This window comes from Lepus europaeus, chromosome 18, assembly GCF_033115175.1.
Source record: "Lepus europaeus isolate LE1 chromosome 18, mLepTim1.pri, whole genome shotgun sequence".
Classification (NCBI taxonomy): domain Eukaryota; kingdom Metazoa; phylum Chordata; class Mammalia; order Lagomorpha; family Leporidae; genus Lepus; species Lepus europaeus.
In genome coordinates, this window is record NC_084844.1 from 16174895 (window position 1) to 16192285 (window position 17391).

At 49.8% G+C, this 17391-nt stretch overlaps 1 protein-coding gene across 1 annotated transcript; it reads right to left on the reverse strand.

Moving 5' to 3' along the window:
- Nucleotides 1–4074: 4074 nt before the first annotated feature.
- METTL2A (methyltransferase 2A, tRNA N3-cytidine) lies at nt 4075–17309 on the reverse strand. The gene is made up of 9 exons (XM_062216064.1): nt 17185–17309; nt 16911–17002; nt 15302–15633; nt 13633–13682; nt 11151–11211; nt 8673–8812; nt 6961–7067; nt 5400–5465; nt 4075–4542 (listed from the first exon to the last, which is right to left on the reverse strand). The coding sequence occupies exons 1-9, from the start codon at nt 17292–17294 to the stop codon at nt 4388–4390; spliced, it is 1113 nt and encodes a 370-aa protein (XP_062072048.1). The 5' UTR covers nt 17295–17309; the 3' UTR covers nt 4075–4387.
- Between the last annotated feature and the right edge of the window lie 82 nt (nt 17310–17391).

The following is a 17391-nucleotide window of genomic DNA, read 5'->3' on the forward strand; positions in this document are numbered from 1 at the left end:
GCAGGGTGGGCTAAGCTGCTCCCTGGGTGCCTACATTCTTAACTGGAGTACCCTGGATTGAATCCTGCCTCTGCTCCCTATTCTAACTTCCGTTAATGCAAAGACTGGGAGGTAGCAGGTGATGTTAAGTACCTGGGTCCCTTCTACCCAAGTGGGAACCCGGATGAAGTTCCTGGTGCCAGCCTGGCACAGCATTAGCTACTGTGGGTATTTGGGGAGTGAGCCAATGTCTTTCTGCATTTCAGATAATATAAACTTAAAAAAATTGTTTTTTAAAAGGTAAAAGCAGCCATCACTTTGAATCTTAATTCTATTCTTTGTGGAAATTATCCCTATTTTTTGAAATTTTGGATTAAGGAGAAAAATTGCTTGCCTTGCCCATGTGTTCACATGTATAGCTGAAAATAATAAAGTAGGTGAATATTTGATCTGAAAACCTAAATACAGGAATGAAGAACTGAAAATTCTAAGAATATATATATATATATTTTAATTTTTTGACAAGCAGAGTAGACAGTGAGAGAGACAGAGAGAAAGGTCTTCCTTTGCCGTTGGTTCACCCTCCAATGGCCGCCGTGGCTGGCGCACCGCGCTGATCTGAAGTCAGGAGCCAGGTGCTTATCCTGGTCTCCCATGCGGGTGCAGGGCCCAAGCACTTGGGCCATCCTCCACTGCACTCCTGGGCCATAGCAGAGAGCTGGACTGGAAGAGGGGCAACCTGGACAGAATCCAGCGCCCCGACCGGGACTAGAACCTGGTGTGCCAGTGCCGCAAGGCGGAGGATTAGCCTGTTGAGCCGCGGCGCCGGCCAGAATATATTCTATAACTGTATGTATCAAGTGGGAAACATGGAGTGATAATAGAAAAAAAGCAGACCATGGAGCTGGCATTATGGTATAGCAGGTAAAGCCACTGCCTGTGATGCCATATGGATACTAGTTTGTGTCCTGGCTGCTCCACTCTGGTCCAAATCCTTGGTAATGGCCTAGGAAATCAGCGGAGGATGGCCCAAGGTTTGGGCCCCTGCTACCCACACAGGAGACCTGGATGAAGCTCCTGGCTTCTGGCTTTGGCGTGGCTCAGCCCTGGCCATTGCAGCCATGTGGGGACTGAACCAGTGGATGGAAGATTCCCTCTCTCTCTCTTAGTATATTTCAAATAAAATAAATAAATATTAAAAAACAAACAAACAGAGGGGTCAGTGCTGTGGCATTCTAAGTTAAGCCTTCACCTGAGGTGCCGGCATCCTTACTGGTGCTGGATTGAGTCCCAGCTGCTTCACTTCAGATTGAGCTCCCTGCTAATGGCCTGGGAAAGCAGTGGTGGATGATCCAAGTGCTTGGGCCCCTGCACCCACATGAGAGACCAGAAGGAAGCTCCTGGCTCCGGATCAGCCCAGTCCGGCTGTTGTGGACTTTTGGGGAGTGAACCAGTGGATGGGAGACTTTTCTGTCTCTCCCTCTGTGTAACTCTGCCTCTCAACTAAATACATAAATCTTAAAAAATAAATGAATAAACAGAGGCAGACCACATAAGTATCTGATGCTGATGACAACCACGCTCAGATGTGGAGTGGAGTGTGCAGCCTGGTGGTCATTATACCAGTATCCCACATTCAAATGCCTGATTCCTGGCTCTGGCTCCTGACTCCAGCCGCCTGTTAACGCAGGCCCTGGAGAGCAGCAGGAGACGGCTCATGTGGCTGAGGCCCTGCCACTCACATGAGACCTGGACTGCAATCTCAGCTCCTGGCTGAAGTGATGTGGCCAAAATTAAGCAGTTCTCTCGCTTCCTTCTGTCCATCATTTAAGGGCACAACAAGCTACCGTGTTAAAAGAGAAGACCCTTTTTTTGTTTAGACACAGATTTAAGAGGGAATGGTGTTTAAAAATCTCATGGAATTAGCCGGCGCCGTGGCTCAACAGGCTAATCCTCCGCCTCGTGGCGCCGGCACACCAGGTTCTAGTCCCAGTCAGGGCGCCGGATTCTATCCCGGTTGCCCCTCTTCCAGGCCAGCTCTCTGCTGTGGCCCGAGAGTGCAGTGGAGGATGGCCCAAGTGCTTGGGTCCTGTACCCCACATGGGAGACCAGGAGAAGCACCTGGCTCCTGGCTTTGGATCAGTGTGGTGCGCTGGCCGCATTGGAGGGTGAACCAACAGCAAAAAGGAAGACCTTTCTCTCTGTCTCTCTCTCACTGTCCACTCTGCCTGTCAAAAACAAAAACCAAAACAAAACAAAAAAAAAAACAAAACAAAAAAACAAAAAAACCTGATAAACAGTAAATTAAAAAATCTCATGGAAGATCATGAGCAACTACTCAATGAGATGCTCTTTCTAGGGACACTTTTGGGTCAGGAACATCCCGAGACAGACTGGATTCTTTTCTTTCTGGTTGCTCTCCTGATGACTTTAATGAAGCCTGTAGTCACCTCTGCAGGTATCAGGCACAGCTGCCCAGGCAGGAATTTGAATATCCAAACTACACACGTAATGGATGATCAAATGGCACTTAACCACATACAACATTCTTATGGAGATAAATTTCCCAAGTTTTAAAATTCATAACTCTCATGAAGAAAAGTTTATAGTTATTAATTATAAAATGGCAAGACAAACTGAGATCTCCAAGTAAGAAAGAACTTGAGAGAAAAGTACATATTAAAGAGCTTTACGCCTATGGCGCCGGCACCCCAGGTTCTAGTCCTGGTTGGGGCGCTGGATTCTGTCCCGGTAGCTCCTCTTCCAGTCCAGCTCTCTGCTGTGGCCCAGGAGGGCAGTGGAGGATGGCCCAGGTCCTTGGGCCCTGCACCCACATGGGAGACCAGGAGGCGGCACCTGGCACCTGGCTCCTGGCTTTGGATCGGCGCAGCGCGCCGGCCGTAGTGGCCACTTGGGGAGTGAACCAACGGAAGGAAGACCTTTCTCTCTGTCTCTCACTGTCTAACCCTGTCAAAAAATAAATAAATAAATACAAATAAATAAATAAATAAATAAAAGAGCTTTACAAGTATTCAGCACAATTGTTAGGATCTTGATAAAAAAGTAATCGGGCTGGTGCCGCGGCTCAATAAGCTAATCCTCCGCCTGTGGCGCTGGCAACCCAGGTTCTAGTCCCAGTCGAGGCGCTGGATTCTGTCCCAGTTGCTCCCCTTCCAGTCCAGCTCTCTGCTGTGGCCCGGGAATGCAGTGGAGGATGGCCCAAATCCTTGGGCCCTGCACCCCACGGGAGACCAGAAGCACCTGGCTCCTGGCTTCGGATCAGCTCGGTGCGCGGGCTGCAGCAGCCATTGCGGGGTGAACTAACGGAAAAGGAAGACCTTTCTCTCTGTCTACTCTGCCCGTCAAAAAAAATAAAGAGTAATCAGGAGCCGGCACTGTGGCATGGTGGGTAAAACTGCCAGCTGTGACGCCAACATCCCACATATTGCTGGTTCCTGTCTTAGCTCCACTTCGGATAAAGCTCCCTGCTAATGCACCTGGGAAAGCAGGGGAGGATGGCCCAAGTGCTTGGGCCCTGCCATACATGGGAGATCTAGATTAAGCTCCTGGCTTTAGCCTGGCCTAGCCCTGGCTGTTGTGACCATCTTGGGAGTGACCAGCAGATGGAAGATCTTTTTCTGTAACTATTTTTTTTTTTTTAAGATTTATTTTATTTGAAAGAACTACAGAGAGGTAGATACAGAGAGGTCTTCCATCCACTGGTTCACTCCTCAGATGGCCACAATGGCTGGAGCTGCACCGATCCAAAGCCAGGAGCTTCTTCCGGGTCTCCCATGTGGGTGCAGGGACCCAAGGACTTGGGCCATCTTCTACTGCTTTCCCAGGCCATAGGAGAGAGCTGGATTGGAAGAGGAGCAGCCAGGACTAGAACCGGTGCCCATATGGGATGCTGGTGCTTCAGGCTAGGGCTTTAACCCACTGCGCCACAGCACTGACCCCTCTGTAACTCCTTTAAAATAAAATTAAAGGTACGGGCCGGCATCCCATAAAAAAAAAAAATTAAAGGTAATCACTTTTAGGTTCAAGGTTTGAGTCTGAATTCTTGATGGACACAGCAATAAGATACCATCTATATAGTACTTTAAAAAATTTTTCAAAATTTATTTAAAAGGCAGCGATGGGGGAGGTGAAACGGAGGGAAGGGAAGAGGGAGTGGGGAAGAAAGAGAGAGAGAGAAAGAAAGGAAACACAAGTGAGAGGTTCCATTCACTGGTTCACTCTTCAAATGCCTGCAATCGCTGGGCCTGGGCCAGACCAGAGCAAGGAGCCTGGAACTCCATGCTTGTCTCCCAGGTGAGTGGCAGGGACCCATGTCCTTGGGCCACAGGTATTTTTGAAAAAGCCCTGAAACACAATGGGCTTGCATCGTGTCAGGAGCAGGTGCTTCTCAGCTGGGGCTGGACAGCAGCGGTCTGCGGTATTTGCACTGAATCCAAACCCGGTACATTGTGAGCTGCTTCCCTCGATTCACCTGCAGTCGGCGATCGACCAAGTTCTGAACCTTCTCGAGTCCAGCAGTGGTGAACAATGTGTCCAGTTCATCTGGTTCAGAAAGGAGAAGATATATAAACACTTACCCCAAGGGAAGGACATCTGTCTACTCTTTCTTATGAGGGACGGGGCTCTGTGAGACTGCTGTCACCATGTGCGCTATGCGTTTTAGCAGCTCCAGCAGTGCTGTCCAGTTACAAATGCAGTGCAAGCTTGGTGGCAGCAAGTTCATGCTTAGGGAGGGCAGCCCTGAACCCAGAAGGGGCTTCTCTAACAGAGAGCTGATGGCAAGGGATTTTTTAAAAGATGCGAGCTATAGGCCAAGGGTTTTTTTACCTTTCAGTTTATTATAGGCCTTCAGGGCTCTAGGAATACCTTTAGATTATATGCAAAAGTTAATTAACTTATTTTACCCACCTATGGGTCAAAGCAATTATTTTTAGGCAAAGGTTTTATCACTTTATCTGTGGCTCCAAGTCTGTGACTGAACAAAGGACCCGTGAATGCAGTGTTCCTAGGGCACTGGTGGGTGATGAGGCTTTTGGACAAGGCAAGGAGCAGAGGCAGAAGTTCTGGGTCGCACCTGGAACCCAGGGAATGACACACCCAGACATGGGCACACCTAAGCACAACCCAGCGTGCACAGGCCGAGTCAGGCTGGACTGGAGGCAAGTCTTACCAAATGGGGAGACTCCTCACTCTGGACAAAGTGACAAAGAGGAAAGCAGTGGACTGAAGGCACGCATGAGCCAGGGCTGTCTGAGTGCTCAGAGTGGCTTGGCAGTAGGGGTCGGGCGGGGACTGTTAGGGAAAAGGCTGTCTGGAAAGTCAGAGGGGCGGATTATTCCCCTTCTCAAGGTACACTGATGCCCATCTAACGTGGCGTTCGGGGGTTAGCACAGCCATACCCTGTGTGAAGAAGTAAACTCTGGTGCCATCACCTCTCACGTAGAAATTTCCAGACAGACACTGACCTGCAGAGTGACACGGAATGAATCAGGGTCATTGTAAGGCACTTCTTCCGATTTCATCACTAATCAAACGTGCATGGAGATAGCAGTTTCTTAGGTATACTCCTTTGTTGGGTGCCACTTGGCAGGAAGCTGAAATTTCTTTCCTGGAACAGTGCTTTGGAGAAGAGCAGCTCAATGGGAACAAGCAAATGTCAATGTTAAAGAGAAACGATTCTTGGCTCCCTGTTCAGAAAACAGCTCTGCTCACTACTCTCCCCTCCCTGACTACATCAGCAGCAGAAGCTGCTGATAAATAAAAGCCAGTGGCGCAATCGTTGCAGGATACAGGAGACGGTCACTGTCGTCACCACCACTGTCTTGGTGCCTGTCCTGTTACAGGCCTCTTTACATTCACAAACATGATTAGCTCATGTATATGTTTATTGTGGATAAGTGCTCCTGCCAACTCCCCAGCTGTCCTTTCACAGCTCCACGGGGGCCTGAATGTCCCTATCACCCCTCCTCCCACAGGAGCATGTATTCTCTCAGTGCCTGTGACACACGAGATCAAGTTTTAAATACTCACCTACCCACTGCCTTTCTTCCTTTGTAACATGAAAGAACCCCCAGATCAGCAGGCAGGGACCACCTCAGGTGAGGGGCACCCCAAGCCCCCACCTGCAGGCCCTCATGTGTTCTCCAAGATCCTGCTCATTCATGTGCCATGGACTAGCTCTTGGAGAGTTCCTAGGATTGCTGGATGGAATTAACACTAGGGTGCTTAAAAAAAGGCCACAACAATCCCTGTCTACCAGTGACTGAGGACTGGACCTTTTCCTTTGCACTGTAACAGGCTTACATACCATCTCACTTTCATTTCCTTGAAGGTTTAATAGCTGTTTAGACACGTTCTTCTGTCCTCTGAACTGACTACTCCCTGCCTGGTTTTTTGGGTGGGTCACTGATCTTTCCCTTATCAATTCCATAGCAGGCCCTGGGAGAGCAGATATCCAGGCCTTGTTTGTTATTGCACGGAAAATGTTTCTTTAGCTTTCTTATGGCATGTTTTGTCACATCATACTTTAAAATTATTTATGTAATCAAATGTGTTTCTAGAAATAGCTCTTCTAAAAGCAGCTGCCTTGGTTAATAAAAGCTCAATACCTAGATCAAACAAGCCTCTTTTCTCCAAAAATACACTCCCTTTGGGGATGGCACTGTGGCGCAGTAGCTTAATTGTCCGCCTACGGTGCCGGCATTCCATATGGGCGCTGGTTCTAGTCCCGGCTGCTCCTCTTCCAATCCAGTTCTCTTCTGTGGCCTGGGCAAGCAGTAGAAGATGGCCCGAGTCCTTGGGCCCCTGCACCCGTGTGGGAGACCCAGAGGAGGCTCCTGGCTCCTGGGTTTGGATCGGTACAGCTGCAGCTATTGCAGCCATTTGGGGAGTGAACCAATGGAAGCAAGACCTCTCTCACTGCCTCCCCTCTCAAATAAATCAATAAAATTAAAAGAATACCTTTTTTAAATCGAAGCTGAGCCATGTCGTAGCGGCCGTAATCTCGCAGAAGCATCATCCCTCCTGGCCTCAGGAGTCTGCTCAGCCTGCTGATGGCCTTCTGCATCCTTGGCGGAGGGGGCAGCGAGGAGGAAGATCAGTCTCCTTAGGGACAAGGCGCCTTCCCCTGTAGCTTATCTCAAAAACCTAGGGGACTTCCTACCTCTGCCACACCAACCCCGAAATCCTGGCTCCTCTGCCCTTGCTTTGGTTACAGCCGGAGCACACGTCAGCTGCCAACTGCCAGCTACTCCCAGGGGCCTGGCTCTCTATTATCTGACTTGCTTCCTCTCCATCCTGGGATGGCCATCCCTGACCTGTGCTCTCGTGGCTGCCTGAGCCGAGCCCTGACCACTCAGTGGGGGGACTGCTAATGAGGCACCTGTCTGCCCACTGGACCTGAGCATTCGGGCCAGAGCCCGTGTCTGTTTGCTAAATGAAGACCTGTCAGTCAGAACAGACACTGGACACAGGTGACACGACCAGCACACAGCAGTCCTGCAGGAAGGGGGCGCTACATTTCCCCTGCACTTCCCACTGCAGGCTCTCCGAAAGTCCTGGTCAGGTTTAAGCTTTCATAACTTCAGAATCAGAAATGCTAGACTTATAATAAAAAACATTTCAAAGTTAATTGAATTTTTGAATAGTGAACGCTGAATATTTTCTTTCCATCTGTGTCAATTCTTCCAGTTCGTAGCATTTAAACTTCTGCAGTTATTAACCCTCAGAACCAGGCCAAGCCTTTCGGTCTGTCCTTGACTTCACCCTCTCCATCTCCCTGCCAGGTGGGCTGACCTCAGTGCTGTTAGAGGAAAGGAGGGTTGCAGAATCTGATCCCTGAGCTCCTGCCCCGCGGAGCTAGCACCAGGTCATGTGGTGTCTTCAGCCATGGGATCCGGCTTTTTGATGATACCTGCTGACCTGGACCCCCTAACCCTATGGTTGGCTTTGATGGTCAGAGATGTTTGAAACTAACCCCATACCTTTGGGCTGTGGTCTACCCAGATCACTGATACACGCCAAGCCCCTGGCCCCTGTCTGGGCTCACTAGGGGTTCTCTGGAACTAGCTGATGGGGCCCGATCTTTCAGATCCATTCTGTTTCCTTTAGACATAGGATCTTAGGGACTATTGGCTGCCCGAAGCCTATGAGGTTTGTCCAGTATCATTTAGAGCACAGCACTTGACTTTCCTTTCCTCTAGATCTGATTTCACGGAATTCTGTTCTGCACTTTGCCAAACAACTTAAGCAGAGAACACGGCAGTTAACCTTCAACGTAAATTCTGCTCTGCTACTATACTTGTCTTCCTGAAAGCATTTACAAAGCCAATCATGAATCTCCCCTAACAAGTGCAGCACCCACAGTTCTGAAACTGCAAGCTCTGAGAGGCTCAGCTGGTGTCTGTTTTCTCACTAAATAGGGCACCTCCCACCAGAAGGCAAAGAACCAACTGCTACGTCCGGCAAGCAGAAGTTCATAGGCTGAAACAGAAGGGCAACTCGAAGACAAGTTGAGGACAACTGCTGAGATGTTCCTACCGATACAGAGGGTGCGGCTTTCCCATCTACCAGAACACAGAAAACCCTCTTCAGTTAGGGCCAACTCCAACACCAAGGTCTGGGACCAAAGCTCTGTTTTTGTTCCGCTGCTGACTAGGGGTCCTGAAACTTACTTGTCGGGAACAATTGCTGACAGAACAAATATGAGGATGATGACATCAAGAGTGCCTCCAGGCACTGGGTAACTCTGAGTTTCATCACACAGATCATGAACGAAGGCAAAACACCGGGAAGGATCATATTCCGGATGTGTCTGCACAGCAGCAAGAGATCGTGGGTTAGAAAACGTCCACATCATCTGGTGAAAAGCTGCCCCTGCTACTTCTAACAGGGGAACTGTTTCAGTCATCACAGCACGTGCTTTCCAGACAGGACTCCAGGGTAGGAATCAGGAAAAACACCAGGAAGACACCATGGAATCTCACCAGGGCTGTTCTTTTTTTTTTTTTTTTAACAGGCAGAGTGGATAGTGAGAGAGGAGAGAGAGACAGAGAGAAAGGTCTTCCTTTTGCCGTTGGTTCACCCTCCAATGGCAGCTGCAGCTGGCGCACTCCGGCTGGCACATCGTGCTTATCGGAAGCCAGGAGCCAGGTGCTTCTCCTGGTCTCCCATGCGGGTGCAGGGCCCAAGAACTTGGGCCATCCTCCACTGCCTTCCCGGGCCATAGCAGAGAGCTGGCCTGGAAGAGGGGCAACCAGGATAGAATCCAGTGCCCCAACCGGGACTAGAACCCGGTGTGCTGGTGCTGCAAGGTGGAGGATTAGCCTGTTAAGCCACGGTGTCGGCCCAGGGCTGTTCTTTTTTTAAAAGATTTACTCACAAGTCAGAGTTACAGAGAGAAAGGGAGAGGGAGAGAGAGATCAAATGATTTTCCATCCCCTGGTTCACTCCCCAAATGACCACAATGACCAGGGCTGGGCCAAGCAGAAGCTGGGAGCCAGGAGCTTCTTCTGGGTCTCCCACATGGGTACTGGGGCCCCAGCACTTAAGCCATTCCATGCTGCTTTCCCAGGCACATTACAGGGAGGTGGATTGAAGTGGAGCAGCCAGCACTTGAACGGTGGCCCACATGGGACGCCAGTGCTGCAAATGGCGGCTTAACTTGCTACACCACAGCCCCTCACCAGTGTTTTTCAAAAGGGGTATTTCTGGCCAGCGCTGCGGCTCAATAAGCTAATCCTCCACCTTGTGGCGCTGGCACACTGGGTTCTAGTCCCGGTCGGGGCACCAGATTCTGTCCTGGTTGCCCCTCTTCCAGGCCTGCTCTCTGCTGTGGCCCGGGAGTGCAGTGGAGGATGGCCCAAGGGCTTGGGCCCTGCACCCGCATGGGAGACCAGGATAAGCACCTGGCTCCTGCCTTTGGATCAGCGTGGTGTGCCAGCCGCAGCGCGCTGGTTGCGGCAGCCATTGGAGGGTGAACCAACAGCAAAGGAAGACCTTTCTCTCTGTCTCTCTCACTGTCCACTCTGCCTGTCCAAAAAAAAAAAAAAAAGGTATTTCCACTCCCCCTACTCTCACTCTGATGCCATTTCTGTATTTCTCACGTGTGAGGTCAAAGCTGACAACTGGAAAATCATCAAGAAAATAAGCGTCCAAGAGGGAAAAGAAAAACCTCCTAAGGAGGGAGACAATATTTAAAAACCATGACTTAAAACTCAGACATAACTCTGAATTATGAAATATTACACAGGATTCTCTAGGAAAATCTTGTTCTAAATGAAGAAAATTCAACCTATACCTTGTTATTATAAAATTAAGTAACAATAGCTCTCAGTATTTATCTGATCTTACCCTGTCAGAGCAGCTAACTGCTGGTCCCTCAGTGCCTGTGCCAGCAGCAGCTACGGGGTGGCAACAGGCATCCTCCCTGGCCCTGGCCCTTTCCTCTGGGACCGGGGTTTGCCTCCTCACTGGCCATGGCCAATTCAAAGACGCAGAGTCGTCAGCTGGGCTGTGTTACCCAGACTCATCCCAGGGCCTCTGCAGTCAGGACAGCCATGCCGGTGAGGCTCTGTGAAGCCCTGAACGGGACAGACTCATGAGGGGAAGCTTGCCAGGGAAGGCACAAATCCAGGAAACACCTACTAGAGAAAGCTGCTCCGCAAGGGGAAAACATACTTCCTGTGCTGGGCAGTGAGAGGCAAGCACCATGAACCTGGGCGGGAGCGATGGTGGCAAGGAGGGAGGCGGCACCTCCCCAGCCAGTCCTGCTTGCCTTGTATATCACACCTCTTCAGGACCAAGTTCTGGTCCTTCCCTGGTCTGGGCTACACTTGACACCCTAGGTACTGTGATGTTCCCTTTCATCGCTTCGGTCTGCAAGTTTGTTACTTGTAACTCAGAGAACCTTGACCGAAGCCTCTCATTTCAATCCTTAAAACACAAGCTGAGTGTCAAAAAACCTGCCAGAAGTTTCCCAGGTGCTAGGTGGCAGATTCGTCACCTGCGCCTGGATCCTGACTTCGGGCTGTTCCCGGGAATCTTTGATTTCCAGACCACTTACAACAGGAATACAGTTAGAGATCTTGAACTTTAGGAGCCCCCATTTTCCTCTAATTAGTGAGACAGATGAGAGGAGCCACTGCACTTACCTGGACCAGCTCCACAGCTGTGGAAGAAAAATCACAACAGTAGACAAAGAGTCCTGGGTCGCTGAAATGGGCAAAAAAAACCCAGAAGTTAGGCTACCAAAAGCTGTATGTCTATTCTCTTTCTTGTGTAGCGGAGTTAAAATACGGTACCATTCATGCAAGGAAGCCACACTTGTAAGACACAACATATTTCATTTCAGTAAAAATCCTTTTTCATTTTATACCCTTCTTTGTGCCCTGCAGATACAGCTAATATTAATTTTATCAAACTACCAGAGAGCTTCAAAACCATGCCCTCTCTTTTTCCTCTGCCTTCAAAAATCCTATTTTTCCTTCAGATCAGGCCTTGCCTGATGGCACCGTGAGAATTCCCCTATCAGCTCTTTGGGCTGCCTTGGCGCTTTCTCCATGCCAGGATCACATCTGTGCCCACCCGCCCCAGGGCACAGCGAATGGTGTGATAGCAAAGACCACATCTGTACCTGCCCACCTGCCTGCCCCACAGCACAGCGAATGGTGTGATAGCAAAGACCACATCTGTACCTGCCCACCTGCCCGCCCCACAGCACAGCAAATGGTGTGATAGCAAAGACCACATCTGTACCTGCCCACCTGCCCGCCCCACAGCACAGCGAATGGTGTGATAGCAAATTTGGTCAAACATCCACGGAGGGTCCCCTATGCACAGGATGTTACCCCAGATGCTGAGAGACAAAGATGAAATGACAAAGTCCCTGTGCGTATTTTTATTACCCCCAATGTCTAACAAAAGTCATAGCACAAAGAAACTATACAAAAAATTGTCATACTGGCATTAATCACTACCACAATTATTGTCAATTAGAAAATGCACTGTGCATTTATTCAGAAGACATCCTATCACAAAGCAACCCAGAGCTTCAGAACTTCTGGTTGGGGAGGACAAGGAGGTGGGGGCAGGAGAAGGCTATTCTGCACTGTTGGGCTTATTCTTGGAGCCAGCTCTACCTTCTCAAAGGCCCCAGCTCTGCTGCCCTCCAAACTGCTGATCTGCAGTTTCTGGGAGGTACAATGAAGACCAGGACTCGGTGGATCTGCTCTGTTCAGTATGGTAGTCACTAGCTACCTGTGGCTATTAAATAAAAATTTCGAGAGGCAGAGACCGAGAGCTCCCTTTCACTGGTCCACGCTTTAAATGCCGATGACAGCCAGGGCTGGGCTGACGCCAGAGCCAGGAACTCAGTCCAGGACAACAAAGGATTTCACTCCCCTTGCTCAACAGCAAGCTTTCCGTGGCTGCACAACACACTAACAGCCCATCAGAGTTCTGTGCCTTCCTGCTGCATATTAACTTACAATCCCATAATAGTTGCTTTTGCAAAAAAAAAAAAAAAAAAAAAAAAATCTTCTGATCCATCTTACCAGGGTCCCTGGAAGACTGGACAAACAGCTGCAGCCCGCCTTGTGACTGGAGCCTGTGCACGTCAGATCAGCCCAGGCCGACGGAGGGCCACCTTAGTCACTCTAATGTCAAATGACACACCTGCAATGACGTTTTAGCAGCCGTCTTTGAACATATGATGCACGTAAGCCATGATCTGTCAAGGTGCGTGCCCAAGGGACTTTCCCCAGCCCTTCCTCTGCCCCATTTGGTTTTGTAGCTTTGTCTCACCCAGTTCTGCCCCAGTCACCCTAGTCCCATAAATTCCCACACCTCTCTCCGTGCAGGGACATGGATCTGGGACTGGCTGTGACTCGCCCCTTTCTCCTACAGGCCTTACTCGATGAATGTTCCCTTCTTGGAGGTGAGTCCAGTGTTTGTGTAACAGTCATGGTGTGCGTGAGAACAGGGGCCCCTGTCCCAGAACATGCTTCTTAAGACACAGTTCTGTGACTTGTTCTAGCAAATTCTCAACCACAAGGAGGTGGGTGTGGGAACCCTGCGGGACAGGCACATACACGGGAGGCCTAGACATGCACCAGGCACCTGCAGTAGTAGGCAGTGTCGTGGGACTGAGCTCACTAACAGGATCTGAAGCTAACTCCAGGTACAGAGTGTCAGCATGGAACTGCGGCATGGCCAGCTAGTATTGGAGATTCGGGATTTGGTCAGTGTCGGGAAAAAACCACCCATCTGGTGGCAGAAGTGTTCTGTGTGGTGTACAAAACCAGTGTGCTTTCCTCAGCGCGTTCTCAGCTTCCTCAACACGACCACGGCCCTGACGACAGCAGAGAGCTGACGAGGGCAGGGAGGCACCCGCTGCAAGCACCTCAGAGGAGGCACTACGTTGCAACACCTTTAAATCTCACAAAGCGCCCCGATGACAAAGGTAACTCAAGCTAAATTAAAACAACCCATGAACAGATAAGGCAGAAATCGAAACTCCCCGTAATCCGTGCTTCAGGATAACCACCAGTGACAGTTTGATACAGCAAGAGTTTTGAAAAACAACATTCATATTTCTCTTTGCTGTCATGTAGTTAAACCTGACCACATACTTACTTGTTAGTTTGTAAAATTGGAAAGACTGTGTTTCCTACACCACAACCAACCTGCAGACAGAAACAAATTATCAGTCACAGGACTTCCTAAAGAATTAAGTTCCTGCAGCAAGATAAATAACAAACACCTAACAACACAAAACCTTGCCTAACTGCATTGAGTGCCATGATCAGAGTTAAACAGAACCCACAGCACTCCCTGATCTTGACCCCAGGAACCCTTAAGGGACAGCTCTAAGACAAGAGCATAGGCTTCTAGCACATGGTCCTGTAGATGAAATTTTTTCTTACTGAACTCCACTAAATTATTGGAAAACTATTTCTAATTGGCTGAGCTGAAAATTTAATGAACAGGGGACCACAGTAACCTAGCCTACAAAAACAGCAACCACAGGGCAGGCAGTGCGGTACAGAAGCTGCCTATGCCAGCATGCCGTGTGAATACCAGTTCAAGTCCCAGCTGCTCTACTTCAAATCCAGCTCCCTGCTAACGTGCCTCAGAAAGCAGCAGAAGATGGCCCAAGTATTTGCGGTCCTGCACCCAAGTGGGAGACCCGGATGGAGTTCCAGGCTCCTGGCTTTGGTCTGGTGCTGCTCCAACCATTGTGGCCATTTGGGAAGTGAACCCAGTGGACTAAAGATCTCTCTCTCTTTCTCCCCTGCCTGTCTATAACTCTGCCTTTCAAATAAATAAATAAATCTTAAAAAAATAAAATTAGCAACCACTGAGTGGGTATTCAGTCTAGCAGTTCAGATACCCATACCCCACTCTGGAATACCTGGGTTTGATTCCTGTCTCTGGCTGCTGACTCGAGCATTCTTGCTAATGCAGACCCTGGGAGCGGAAGGGATGGTTCAAGTGATTGATTCCTGCCATCCATGTGGGGAGACCTGCAATGAATTCCTGGCTCTCAGCTTTGGCTCCAACCTAGCCTTGGCCACTGAAGGCATTTGGGGAGTGAACCAGCGGACAGAACTCTGTGTCTGCTTCTGTCTCTCAAATAAGGCAACAACAAAATCCCCACACAAAAACCAGGCCATTTACTGTGGGATTATTGCATGCCAGAAAATGTTCTTAGCCATTCTATATATACAATCACAATCCTCATACGTATGAGGCAGAGGAAGAAATCCCATTGATAAGGGTGGTGGTGGTGGTGAGGTACTTGTTCAATATCATGTGACCAGTCTCAACCCCAGGGCTCCGGAACCAGCTCCCAGTGGAGGGCGCAGTCCCTATCAGTGAATTATGTGATGGTGCCCACCTCAGCGCTTTCCCCACTCTAGCATCTGCAGACCCATCCAAGCTAGAATCCAAGATAAGAATTCCCCCAGGTAGGAGATGTAGGCACCCTCCCAACTAGCACAGCCCACTTCCTTTGATTGTTACAAGAAAAGTAACCAGTCTTGGGGGCTTTTCCCCAGAGCATCAGCTACCTGGTATCCCGAGTAGCACCTCAAGTGATCTACTTTTGTCTGTCACAATCATCAGATGGGCACGTCGTTAATTCAACAAGGGAGGTGATTCCAGGCAAATCGAGACAGCGTCAGCAGACAGCAGTCACATTTCAGTCAGCCTTCATATGCTACCCCATGTGCCCAACATGACAGCTTAATTAACCAGCAGTACAAAACAAAGAAACAAGAACAAACAAAGAGAAAGAGGTCACCTCGAGTATTCGGTAGGTGGCTGAGCATCCAGGAAACTCATCTGCCCCAGCGCCCAGGTGGCTGAGTTTCTGAGCCACAGTCTCCTCCGCAGGAGGCACCTGCGTCTCATGCCCAAAGCTGTTCAAAGGACGCGCGTGCTGTTCTACTATTAACCCAGGGCCGTCCTCGCTGCTTCTGCTTCCAGGAACTTCACTCTTCACAGGAGTTTGGTTTTGGCTAGGTGCCAGCTCAGGGAATTCAGTAAAAAGCCAATGTCTATCCTTGAAAAACCCATTTTCATGGATTTTGTAGAAGTCATTCCAGTATTTATGTGCGTTGATCTCATAATCAACTGTAAAAATTTGAGGAAAAAAAGAATCAGATCTGAAATAGTTAAATCTAATGCCACTTAGCCCGATTCACCAAATGTCATTTTATACGCCAAGCACTCTCACGCAGAGTCACAGGCTCGGAGTTAGTCAGTCTTGCCACCATCGTTATACTGGAGTCCTCCCTTTTCATTATTCCCCAGGGAGTCTAACTTCTGCTCGAACTGTCAGGGAACTTACTACCTATCAACGCTCCCAGGTCTTTGGATGACTCTTAACTGCTGGAAAATTCTAAAATTAAGCACACATCTGTCTCATCGCTTCTAGTCAAAAGTCCCTAGACTTGCTCAGGGCCATCCAGACGCTTGCACATTGGAGAGCAGTCACCTTCCTCTTCTCTTTTGGAAACTAAATGTCCCAGGCTCTTCAGTTGTTCCCCGCACAATCTCCATGGCTACTACCCAGGCAGCTCTTCCTTAAATGAGCTCCTGTCTGTGGTTTTAAGAGCATGGAGCTCCAAAATGAACTAAATATTACTAACAGAACCAAACATGAAACAAGTCTGAAAGGAAAGCAGGAAATGCCGGCAGGAGGGAGAAGCAGGTGAGCAGTGGACAGGAGGACGGACAGTGGACAGGAGGACTGCTGTTCTAAGGTGATCCAGGAGCCTCAGGGCCTTCACTGTGTAGAAGAATAAAAGCCTTCAAGAATGGACTTTAGTGTCCCCAGTGCAACTACTAACTTCTTGGCAAAGCACTAGACTTGTACCTGTGTGCAAGTTTCTTGAACTATAAAGAGGAAATTTTCAAAATCCCTTTCAGCTGTAACTTGCTTTGATCTAGTCTCTGTCAAGCTAAGCAGGGTGAATATTTGCTTTCTGGAATCTTCTCGTTGTGGCGCAAAACCCTTTCAGTGGGTCCTACTTCCAAAATTGGAGTACTATCATCAATTGTCTCTTATCATATAGCATGAACATGCCCTATCTTTATTTTTTAAATCTATTTTAAAAGATTTTATTTGTTTATTTACTTGAAAGAGTTACAGAAAAAGAGACGGAGATGTGATCTTATGGCTGCCAGAGACTCACGCAGGTGACTAAACATACAACCACTAGAAAACGATAGACAGTTACTCTCCCCCAAACAGAAACAACCACGAAGAAACCCGCTTCCCGGTCAGAGCATCCTGCGTACCCTAACCAGGTTTCCAAGGCGCAGCCCTCTTGGCTCCTTCCCCATCCCCTCCTGGCGTTCTACTCCGGCCTCTCCGGCAGACGCGGCCGGCGACACCCGGGGCGCACCTTGTTTCTCCGGGCACACGCGCTGAGAACTGTTCTCCTGGACCTTCCTCTCCGCCGCCGCGGCCTGCTCTTCCGACCATTCCACATTGTCCCTGAGGAAACCAAATGGGCAGCTTAGCGGTCTCGCGGCCCGGGCGCCGGCGGGCTGCGTCGCTGGTCCGGGGGTGCACCTGCCCCGGGAGGAGAGCGCCTCCGCTGGGGCCAGCGGGCAGGGGCTTCTCGGAGCCCTCCGCGGTGGGGGACACGCAGACCGGGCGAGGGGCAGGGCGGCTACCAGGCATTGTGGTGGAAGACGCGCGCCGGGTCCTTCAGGAACCGGCTCCCGAACTGCTGCCTCTTCCCGCCGCCCGCGGCCGGCTCCTCCTCACAGCCGCTGTCCGCCATGACGCCGGAGCCGGAAATGCCTTCCTTTCCGCAGCGCGAGAACTTCCGGCGGGCCACGCCCCTTCCGGGAGGCCCTGGGGCAGGGCGGGAAAAGACG

Bases quoted from the DNA above. Each gene is read 5' to 3' on its own strand.
- METTL2A (XM_062216064.1), bottom strand. From the start codon at position 17,294: ATGGCGGACAGCGGCTGTGAGGAGGAGCCGGCCGCGGGCGGCGGGAAG. The intron at 17,003-17,184 runs GTAGCCGCCCTG...TGGTTTCCTCAG, and splicing joins GTCTTCCACCACAATGCCTG to GGACAATGTGGAATGGTCGG. The intron at 7,068-8,672 runs GTAAGTTTCAGG...CCCTCCGCCAAG, and splicing joins TCAGCAATTGTTCCCGACAA to GATGCAGAAGGCCATCAGCA.